The sequence below is a fragment of the Lactuca serriola genome, chromosome 9 (assembly GCF_051521515.1).
Source record: "Lactuca serriola cultivar US96UC23 chromosome 9, Lser_US96UC23_V15, whole genome shotgun sequence".
NCBI classification, from domain to species: Eukaryota; Viridiplantae; Streptophyta; class Magnoliopsida; order Asterales; family Asteraceae; genus Lactuca; species Lactuca serriola.
Genome location: NC_136416.1, coordinates 98151653 through 98163547, shown reverse-complemented (window position 1 = coordinate 98163547; position 11895 = coordinate 98151653). Strand labels below are relative to the sequence as shown.

The 11895-nt window shown below is 34.6% G+C and overlaps 2 protein-coding genes across 3 annotated transcripts; both read left to right on the top strand.

Moving 5' to 3' along the window:
* The first annotated feature begins 3809 nt into the window (after positions 1-3809).
* On the top strand, positions 3810-7681 carry LOC145075972 (uncharacterized). The gene is made up of 4 exons (XM_079022019.1): positions 3810-4065; positions 6008-6601; positions 6948-7268; positions 7584-7681. Exons 1-4 carry the CDS (start codon positions 3810-3812, stop codon positions 7679-7681), a joined length of 1269 nt encoding a protein of 422 aa, XP_078878145.1.
* A 1422-nt stretch (positions 7682-9103) lies between these two features.
* Positions 9104-11895, top strand: LOC145072827 (uncharacterized). Of its 2 annotated transcripts, none has more exons than XM_079019302.1 (7): positions 9104-9629; positions 9942-10109; positions 10259-10369; positions 10457-10491; positions 10577-10697; positions 10783-11135; positions 11234-11895. In XM_079019302.1, exons 1-7 carry the CDS (start codon positions 9509-9511, stop codon positions 11681-11683), a joined length of 1359 nt encoding a protein of 452 aa, XP_078875428.1. In that variant the 5' UTR covers positions 9104-9508; the 3' UTR covers positions 11684-11895. The 2 variants fall into 2 exon arrangements, with proteins under 2 accessions (XP_078875428.1, XP_078875427.1); XM_079019301.1 differs by having other exon boundaries at positions 10777-11135.

Below are 11895 nucleotides of genomic sequence, written 5' to 3'. Positions count from 1 at the left end.
TACCTAAAGTAGAGCCATACGTTTTGACTCTCCCATCTCTTAGATCTCTTAGGTAAATATGGCAGCTTCGTCTCCAATGCCCATTCTCTTGGCAATAAAAGCAAATTGACTCTTTTGGAACAGCACATGGAAGTACTTCAGACTTTTCCTTTCTCTTATGATCAAACTTTTCAATCATGGCATGTCTTTCGTTGCCATTGCCTATATCCATAAAGGTCCGGAAGGCAGATCCACCAATCAACTTTGCTTTTCCAGTGCGCCAAATCATTGCTGATTCAGCAGCAATAAGCATATAGGTGAGATCAATGAGGGTTACGTCGTGGTTCATCATATAGTACTCTCTTACGAACTCACTATACGAGTTAGGAAGTGACTAAAGAACCCAGTCAACAGCCAGCTCCTCACAGACAACAGATCCCATCATTCTTAATCTATCAATGTGTGACTTCATCTCTAGGATGTGTGCACACACTGACTTTCCTTCTTCATGTTTACTTGTCAAAAGGGCTTGAGTGAGTTTGAACTTTTTAATATTTTGAAGTTGTGGGTTAGGGAGACTAATTGGAGGAGGTGGAGGAAGTGAAGCATGATCTCTTGTTCATCGATCGAATCGTGGAATATCATCTTCATGTGGAAAGCTTGTTCCACGGGATTTGGGAAGACCATAGTTGTCGTACTTTGACATCTACAAAACAGGAGAAAACAAATTCAAGTTAGTTGATCGATTGAGTCCTTAATAAATCACCCAAATGAGATATTAAGGCTAGGACCCAACACAATATTCCACAACTCGGGAGAGGGATGTCGTAACCCTAATTGCAGAACATTTGAAGGTAAGTGAATGACGATTCACTAATTTTCCACCATGAAAAACGAGAAACAGATTAAGTCTTAAATGTATTGAAAACTCCTAGATCCTTTGAGATTCATTGAACCTTTTCAATGGCATGTTTAAATCTCGATATGCCCCTCTAGTTTGTGACTAGGATGCCGAGGATCACAAAGCGGGTGTGAATAACCATGCAAATCTACATGGTGCCCTCACATGTTACAGTCACCTATTCGATGTGCCGATAAACCACACACGCTCCACCGAACTATGACAAACATTGAGTCACCCTTTGCTACCTTTGCTTAGAACCATTTAGTGTGCCGGTTAACCACACACGCTCCACTAACGTCTTTGCAAGGGCACAAAGTGTAATTTCATGGAATTGCATCAATTCACTTTTGCCTAAAGTAACTAAGATTGGGAATTTGTAAAACATTTAGTTACTTTTGTACTTCATTATACTTATAATGGAAGGTTTTGTCCTATCCTACCCGTTCGGCTAACGACCCTCCACTAGTCAAGAGTGCGGTGGGTAAGAGTGGATACCCATTCAATCACCATTTTATAGGCAATTTCCTTAAACACCCCTTATAGACCAGCTTTGTGAATGAGGCCTACTAACGGTAAGACTGACTTTTACTCATACATATATATAATGTTAGACTTTTAATGTTATATATAGTATAGGGTGTATTTTATACTTTTAAAATACTAATTGGTCTAATTTAAAATTATACCTTTAATTTGATTAAATTGTAAACCAAAACTTTTATGGATTTATTAAACATCTTTTAATTATACACCTTAATTAATTAATAAAACCATAAGGGTGTGATTTGAACTTTTCAAAACTATACTAGGGTTTTAGAATTCAACATCTCTAAATTAACTTTTAATCAACTTTTAAATTCCAAAACTTGAGGGCAAGTTTTGAAACATTTCAAAACATTAGGGTTTTAACTATTTAAATTTCAAAACAAAACTTTTAAGTTTTAATTTAAACTATAAAACTTACATGGGCATAATTGAAACTTTTCACAACACAAGGATCAAATAACAAATAATAGAAATTAAACAATTAATTTTGTCATTATCTATATTTGACCTAATTTCAATTTCTTGCAAGATAAGTTACCCAATTAATACAAATAATCAAACTTTAATCATATAAGGAAGTTATTATCTAATCAGTTGGTAATTATCTTTTGTTTAATCAAGGATATACTCAAAATATGTTTAAAATCGGATTTTAATGACCCAAAACAGATAAGGCAAGTATCCATGAGCAATACAGCAAGAAATCCCGAAATCCCCTCTTTCTGATGCTCGAACTCGCCGAGTTCCTCTATGGACTCGCCGAGTAGGAGCCTACTCGCCGAGTTCATCAGGCAGGGGGGCAAAAATCGATTTTGTAGCTTGAACAAACACATAAGGCATCAGTACAATAGAAACCAATCAAGGCTCTGATACCACTGATGGGTTTAGCCATAAGAACATCCTATGTGCTCATGCAACCCTAATGCTTAGATCTAGGTTTCTCTATTGTACATGCAATTCATCCAAGACTATAAACCCTAGATCTAATATATGATAATCAATATAACATATGAATTAGGGTTTAGATCATACCTTGATTGTTATGTAGCAATAACAATCTCAAATCCTTCTTGTATTGACTTTAGAAAGCTTAGAGTCACAAATGTCACTCCTCTAATGGTTCACAAACACCAAGAGCAAGAGGATGAAGAGGAGAAGAGAAGGAGGCTGCCCAAAACGTGTGGAAACCCTAACCAATTAGTTCCCCACGTTTTTGGGGCTTAAGGGTCCTTTAAATAGTGAGGCTATTAGGGTTATCAAACAAGGAAACCCTAATTTGGATGCTTAGGCCATAAGAAACCCATTAACCCCTTTTTAATAAGCCTTGGAAGATTTCTAATGGGTTTCCCCATAGAATTCGTCCAACCTTATATTATAAGGTAATCCATAGCCCAATTGCAATTATCTTATAATTACAATTCCAGCCCCTTAAGTTTAATTAATCTCTTTTAGCCACAAACTTAATTCTTATTAATTCTTGACTAATATTAATTAAACAATATGATTTTTCCTTTAATATATTATTCTCATAATATATTAATAAATCATAATTAATCTTTTCTCTCCATAATTCATCCTATCAAGTTGCTTTGGTGAAGGCAGCCCAAAAGGACCATGCACCATCGGATCAAGTACATACCAAAATAGTTATGGACTTAGACACTAATCCAACAGACATATGATGATGCAGAAAGGTTATGTCTAGATATAACTCTGATGATTTAATATGGAAGATATGATATATATTTACTCATCATGTACAAATAACCTCATTTAGTTTTATAAATATCATATTATTATGTAGTCTTTTAATGACGTTTATGCAGTTTGCTTCAACATCATACAAGTTTTAATTACAGGGGTGAAGCTTTTAAATAGGGTTTGGTGATACTTGCTCTGATCCTCTGGTTGGGAGGAAAGTCTAGACATCATGGCCTAAAGATAAAATTTACAAGGTATGATTTTTTTATAATTCATCTCTTTATATGCGCGTCTTCATCACCAGTTAATTTTGTGTGTTTAATTTTATATAACTTCTTATATTTTATTAGGAAAAAAAATTGTGCTACCCCTGGTCAAAATTTCTGGTTCCGCCACCATATAAGATACATAAACTGTTGAAATTTCAAGTTAGATATAACAGTCTCCGCAAAGTAACCACCATTTGAAGCCCTAATATATATGCATAAATAATATAAAATAAGTACATAACCACTAATAGTGTCAAGAATCTTACCTTCACACCGATCTCCAAGGGGAGTAATGACCTTTCTAAAAAATATTCACAGCTAAGAAAAATCAAAAAGGTTAAAATCATCAACCTGTAATACCAAAACTGGAGGAGAGAAAGATAGTACCTAAAGATACAGATAAAAAGAATATGAAGAGAAGTAGAATATGTGGAGGAATGTTTATCACAAAAAGAACCCTAAGGTTTTGTATGCGGTTGGTAGCTGAGATTCACCTAGCGATAGTTGTGGATCGATGGGAAGATGACACCGCAGATGAAACACTGGCATCGATCTTCACTCTCTGTCGCTGCTTGGGGGCTTCCTTTATACACCATTTTATGTTGAGATGGTTTCCACCTCGGGCGGCGGTGGTGGCTAGTGTGACAGACGATCACTCCATCTCAGGTAAATGCTGGAGGTGTCGAGTGACTGAAGCACAGGTGGTGGATTAATTAACGTAAAATCCCAGACTTGAGTGAACCATATCATGGCGGGGAGAGACCACCGGGCGGTGGTCGTAGTGGCAATGAGAAAGGATCGGAAGAATGATCGAGATGAATCTGTACACCCAGACGAAGAAGTCGAGCGGAAGAAACTGGAACGATGGTAGCTATAGAGAGACAGTGGAAGGAAAAGAGTAGGAATGGCGTTGAAGGGATGTAGAAGAAAAAAGAAGTGGTGGTTTTTGATTGAAGGTGGTACGGAGTTTTGAGGCGGTGGATCGGTAGATTAAAGTAACCTCAATGTTACTTGGAGCAAAACCATTGGACAATTGAAGTGGTGGATTGAAAAGACACCACGTAACACAACACTGTTGAAGAAAGTAATCAGACATTGACAAAAAAAAAGTGGTCCAAAAGGATTAATAGAGGAACAGACTTTTAATATATATATATATATATATATATATATATATATAACCAGGGTAGAAAATGAAAATATGTAAACATGTGGATCAAATATGACAAAAAAACATCAGGTTTATTATTCATAAGGTTGACCTTCTTTAATATATATATATATATATATATATATATATATATATATATATATATATATATATGAGTAGGATCAAATGAGAACACAAAAAAGGTTGAGAACGCGAGAACAAAGTATGTTCATTTGTGATTCCATGTATTCATTTGTGGAGGAATGATAAATTTTTATGCCTTTAATTTCAATTGAAGAGAAAATGCATATTCATGTTGATTATGCGTAAAAATTTATCATTTCTCCACAAATGAATATATGGAATCACAAATGAATATATATGAAGATTTTTGAGTGGTTATGTTTCAATTCGATCGTCTTCATTGATGTTTGGAATCGTTAAATTTCACTATTATTTGAAAATGAGTTGTATAGCTTCAAATATGGGTAATTGGGTTCAATAATTTGTTTGTGTTCATTTATTAAACAACTTAGTATTGATGGTGATGGGGGATTGTGGTGGTGTTGGACAATGGTGGTAGAAGGTAACCAGAAGAGATGGTGGTGGAGGGTAAGTGGAAGAGACGGTGGTGGGTTGTGGTGGGTGGGACCCTTGTGGAGGTTGTCTTAGTTGCGGTGATGATGGAGGTTTGGTGGTGACGAAGAATCGATGGCAACATCGTTGACCCGTGGTTGTGGTTTCTTAACGACGAGCATTATAAGAGAGAGTGCGGGGGTGGGGTGGTGTGGGGTAGGGGCAGCGTTATCAATAGCGACCATGGCGCTCACTATGGCGTTTGGTGAGGTGAGGCGTCCATGTGTCGCTATAGGGTTCATGGCGACTGCATAGCGATCTGTCCTTTTTTTTAATATGGTATAAATAAGCCCGTGTTAGGGTTTTTTTACTAAGTCAAAATAGCATTCGATACTCCCGTCTCCAATGTCCGCTTCTCGGTCGCTTCTCTCTACCAGTCGACATTCAATTTCGCCTCTTCAGATCGCGACTTGCCCTTGATTTCTCCTGTTCAGTCGGTACTCCAAGTCTCCAATGACTGACCTGCAGTCCTGCACTAGTCCTGCACCGTTCCTTCTCTCCATCAGCTTCAAAGGTGTGTGTAGTTAATTATTTAGTTATGGTTTAGTATTAGTTTATTTATGGGTTTAGTATTCGTTTAGTATAGGTATTAGTTTAATGTTGTATATGATACCTTGTATTGTGAATGAAAGTTGTATTGTTACTGTAATGTTGTGATTGTGTCTAATTTTCACTTGTTATGCATTTATTCACTTGTTTAACTGAATCAGTTATGCATTTATTAACTAATTAACCGATATGTATGATGTATCTAATTTTCATATACTTGTCATTAATATCACTCAATTGTGTCACTTTATTTTTTATTTGTTTTTGAAATAGATATGGCTAGTAATGATCCGGGATGGCAATACGGGATAGCAGTTGAAGGAAAGGGTAATCAGTGGGTGATATGTACTTTTTGTAATAAAACAACCAAGGGTGGGATTACAAGACACAAGCATCACCTTGCTGGTGATTCTGCCCAAGTATTAAAATGTCCCAGGGTTCCAATAGAAGTACAAAAAGTTTTTAAAGATGCTTTTGATAAAAAGAAACAAGATAAAGAAGCAATGAAGAAAATACCCCACTTTGATGATGATGTTGTAGATATAGATGAAGATGAAGAAGCTACAACTAATAGTGAGTTTTTCCAATCGAAAGGCAAGAGGCCTATGTCATCGAGTGGCTCAACTGCAACCACTAAAAGGTCCGTGAAAGGGCCTTTGGATGTAATATGGCTGCCATGTGATAAAACGGGGAAGAAAAAGGGTTATTTGGTTGGAACCTCCGAACATAAAGAAATCCACAAAAAGTTAAGGCTTGATGCGGTTCAAAAGATATGTCATTGGATGTATGATGCGGGTATTGCATTTAATGTTGTGAAGTATGATAGTTTTGGGCCCACACTTGAAGCGGTTGCTCTACATGGTTGCGGTATGAAACCCCCTTAGCTATCATGAGGTACGTGATCCCATGTTGAAGCTAGAGATGGAGCACACAAAAACATTTTTGACATTAAATGAGACGGGGAAGAAGTCATTCGGATGTTCTTTGATGGCCGATGGTTGGAGGGGCCGAAAAGGAAGATCACTTATTAACTTCCTAGTAAATACTCCACGAGGAAGTATGTTTATAGAATCAGTAGATGCTTTTGCGTGTTCTCATACAAGTATTTTTTGCAGTTTTTTTTTTTTCTTTTTTATTTATGCAGTTTTTTATTTAATGTTGTTTTTTCCTGTTTTAATGCTTTTTTTCCTTGTTTTTTTGTTGTTTCTAACAGGTGAATATTTGTTCAAATTGTTTGACCACTACATAAAAAAAACTGGTCCGGAAGATGTGGTTCAAATTGTAACGGATAGTGCTAGCAACAACGTTTTAGCCGGTCGAATTGTGGAAGAAAAATATCCACATATTTATTGGACTCCGTGTGCGGCACATTGCATCAATTTGATGCTTGAGGACATATTTAAATTGCCTCATCTTAAAAAGACACTTGATAGAGCAATTGCGGTCAATAGTTACATCTACAACCGCACCTTGCTCTTGAATATGATGAGAGATTTCACGGCCAAAGAGATATGGTTAGACTCGCAAAGACCCGGTTTGCAACCGCCTTCATAACTTTAAATTGCTTTAGAAATCATAAGAAAAATTTGAAGAAGATGTTTGCATCTGAAGCGTGGAACAAAAGCAAGTTCCCGGGCGAGGCGGGAGGAGGAGGAAGTCAAACGACCAACACTATATTTTCTCCTAATTTTAGGACCAATATAGATATTGCGGTCAAAGTTGGTGATCCTTTATTAACGGTGCTTCGATTAGTAGATAGTGAAAAAAAAAGCCTCCTATGGGGTACATTTATGAAGCCATGGATAGAGCAAAGGAAAGAATTGTCTCGTCTTTCAATAACGTTTGATAGACGAAGATGAAGATGAAAATGATGTTAGGGCTTATAAAGATGTTGTAGAAAAAGAAATGGATGATGAGCCCGTATATGAGGAGTTGGACGATTTTTGAATCGTATTTTAAAGTCTAAGATTAATACTTGTTCTTTTTTTGTAATATGCATGTTTTAAAACTTAGTTGAACTAATAGTCTTTGGGGTTTTAGCTTATTTATTAGTTATAATTGCTAATTAGGTGAAGGTAAAAGTAATATTAATTTTTAATAGGTACTTTCTAAAAATGAAATAGTCGTCGCTATTTCATCGCTAACGCTATATAGCATGGCGATAGATTGTCGCTATATATGCCCTCGCTTTCGCCATCGATAACACTGGATAGGGGTAGTATTTGTTTTTTTAATTGTTGTAATACAAAGAAAATGGAAATGTAAATTAAAAGGCTAAATTAGTAAAACTTTATATAGGGCAAAAACAATCACGATAGAAATTGAAACCATGAGAACCTTCCATAAAACTAGGGATGTGTATGGGGCGGTTTGGTTCGGTTATTGGTCAAAACTGAACCATAACCATTACAATTGGTTAATGTATTTTAATAATCATTGGGTAGCGCTTAATATTGGTTTTGGTTAACAGTTTAGTTGGTTAATGATTATGGTTAATTGTTAATATCGGTTAACAATAATGGTCCAAGGTGACATAAAAATAAAAATAGTTTTTTATAAAAAATGAAAAACATAAAGTCCATTGTTATAAAAAGTGAATGATAGCATGTATATAATTGTATTGATAGAAGATTACTTATCATATCTAATTCTAGATAATTTTCAATTCTTAATATAATTACATATAATATACTCACTACGTCTTATATTTATTGTCCACTTTTGACTTTTGAAGTGTTTATTCTTCAACTTTGACCTTAAATATTTTTATTTGTGTTATAAATTACTTGATTAAATTATAACAATGAGAAAACATTTAAAACACAATCAATTCATATATGTTGCATAAAGTATTATATATTAATAACAAAAATATTTAATATCAAAGTTGAAGATTAAAGACTTCAAAAAGTCACAAATGGACAATAAATATAGAACGGATGAGTATTTAATATTATATTATATCAAAAATATTTATTAGTATTATCGGTTTGGTTCGATTAATAGTGGTTCAATTTTAGATAAAAACCATAACCGAACCATATGTATTCGGTTAATCTAAATAAAAAACCGCACTATATCTTTTAGTAACGGTTCGGTTATATTGTTTAATTTGGTTATGATTCGGTTTTTTAATTAATATGTTCGTCCCTACATGAAACTAAAAATAAAAATTATTAATTAAACTTGATATTTGGAAAAAAAAATTATTTTTTATTTTTTAAGGAACATACTTAATTTAGTTCTTTCTATATTCAAATAAAAATAAATGCTGAAGATAATTAAAATTTTCCCGCCTGTTTAGATTGCGCCGTCTTTTGAACACAGGAGCGTCTGCTAAATATCACCTGTATCTGAGACAAATTATCCTATTCTAGCCCTCGGATATCACTGGTCCGCGAAAATAATACAGCTATCATCTGACAGATGGCGCAATCAGGATGCATCTAAATTACACTACGCCACACTTAATCACACCTGATTTTTCCCATCACCTGCGTCGCAGCCCATTGCTCTCAAGTTTGTCCAAAATTCGGTCATACATTTCCAAATCTTTGGCCATAAATAGAAATTTTTAGTAATAAATTAGCATTAATTCTGATTTTATTTTGAATATTTGACGATTCTTTCATTGATTGCATTTTGAATCCAATAATTTGAATTCATCTCTTCTTCATCTTGGATTTCATGCTTATGTTCTTGTTCTTCTACACCTCGGTCTAGATTATTGTATGCATATAGAAATTCAGTTGAATTGAGTAATTTAGGGCAAGAATGACGTGCGAAATGAATCGTGTTGGAGACGATGAACTACAACTCATAGATTTCTCGGAGGAAGATGATTACTTAATCGCGTTTCCTTTTCGTGATTCTCTCGAAGATCTCCGACTTTCAGGTGCAAATTATGTTCTCTTTGATCATCATCCACTTGTCTGTGTACGCTCTTTGATTTTCACGCATTTTGTTAGTTTTCTTCTCCGTCAGTTTCCTTTTTTTCTCATGAAATTCAATTCGATTTCAATCTTATCTCATGTTATCGAGTTGAACAACAACAAAGAAAAAATAAAAGGAGATTCATTGACAGTTTGACACTATCGAAAAAGAGTTGATTCACCTTTTTGAATGATCGCGTTTACTTTCTAGTTGCAAAAAAATGAATGAATCAATATGATTTGCTTAAAGTTATATGAACGAACTTGTTTTGCAGTAACATACGACAATCTGAATGAGTGTGATCGTATCAAGCTGTTTGAAAGTATTAATTCGCAAGTAGTAGAGCGGATTGATGAAACACAGTTTGAATCCATGGAGCCAAGAAGAGCAAGTTTCTTGCGTAAAAGCTTAGCTTGGGACAATGCCTTCTTCACTAGTGCAGGTAATTCTTGATGTCTGTTCGAGTCTTTTTCCAATAAGGGTTTCTGTTTTCACATCTGTTCTCCAAGAAATGGAGAAAATGTTATGACTTTTCATTATTGTTCCCATGAAACAAAAATGGTGATCCATGATTCTTGATAATTTATGCAGGTGTGTTGAACCTCGAAGAGCTGTTTATGATAAATAAAGGTTTCAAAAAACCTGAATCCAATCACCAAACTCCTCGTAATAAAGTTACTCTTAAGAATCAAACATCATCTGGTATTAATCAATCACCACTTCTATTTAATCATCATCTACTCCACATTCTTTATAAAAACCGATGTTTTAAATATGTCTCCTTTTCAGCCTCCAAGAAATCAAATATCTGCTCTCAAAACAAGGTGTGTGTATATTCACCAGTTCTCATTTTTCCATTTTTCAAACCTAAATAATTTTTTAAAAAAAATATCCATCTTCAAATTTTAGGTCAAACCAGTATCTGGAGCTTCAAAACTGGTCTCATCTAAACATACTAACAAAGCATCTGTTGAAGAATCAGAATCATATAGCATGAAAACAAAAAATAAATCCAGAAAAGCAGGATTAGGTATGTTTTTTTTAAAAGATGTTTATTTATTCATCTCTAAGTATTTTTTTTTTTTTCAAATTAGTTTTATTTTATGAAGGGACAGATTTAAATGTTTCCAAGAGGTCTCGATGGGGAGACTTATCTGGTCTTCCTAAATCAACTTCTTTTACTTCTCAAAAGGATTTAAAAGCTGATTCCTCATATGAATCATCTTCTAGTGCTTCTTCATCTTCTAAATCCAGTAGAAAGGAAATCAATCACAAAAACACAAAACCAACTTTATCCACATCCCCTTGTAGCTCCATTGAAGGATGGTTATCTTCATCTTCTTCTAAAACACCTGAATATGCAACAACATCATCAATGGAAACTCTCCTTCTTTCTAGTGGGCCCAAAAGAAAGATCAAATCTTCAGGTCTTCGAATGCCATCACCAAAGATTGGATTCTTTGATGAGGTATATCATTATTCTTTTCATTCTAGCTTCTTGTTTCTTTTTTAGCTTTTGAGGGATATTTTTCATGGAGGGTATTAACGTCTTTTTACCTATTACAGGGGCAACCCTTTAAAGGAAGTATGCAGGAGAAACAAAGTCCTTTACAATCACATAACAGAAACAGGCTAAACAAAAACAAATTACAGTTATCCAATCTTTCTCCTTCGGTTACCCCTGAGAATTGTTCAAAAGTTAGAAAAGCTTTCAATGATGGAAGAAAAAGTGGTGTGAGTTTTAGCAAGTTGAAGGTGGATGTGCATATACAAAAGGAAATATCAAATAAAAGAATGCACATAGAGGAAAAGAAGCAGAAAGATGAAGCTATGATAGACATGAAACAAAAGCAAGATGAGAGTGATCAGAAAGAGAATGTGTTTAGTTTTGAAGATCAAGTCAATGGTTTAACCAAATGCTTAGAGGTCATTGATCTAGACAGGGATGTGGGTCCCGAGGTCAAAGGTCAACTCTCAAGAACTCCATTGGCTGAAAAAGTTTATGGTAAGCATTAGAATTGCATTATAATTTTGTTTCTTTTTACATCAACTATCTTATAGTTTTATATTTCATCTTTTTTTATCTTTGATTATTAAGAGCAAATAAGTCCATCTTTTTGCATAGTTTTATGGAATGAAAATTTATTTGTGTTAGTTGTTTCATATCTTTGGTTACTTGGAATTTTTTTCGTGCGAGATTTGTTACATTTGATGTATGATATATTTTA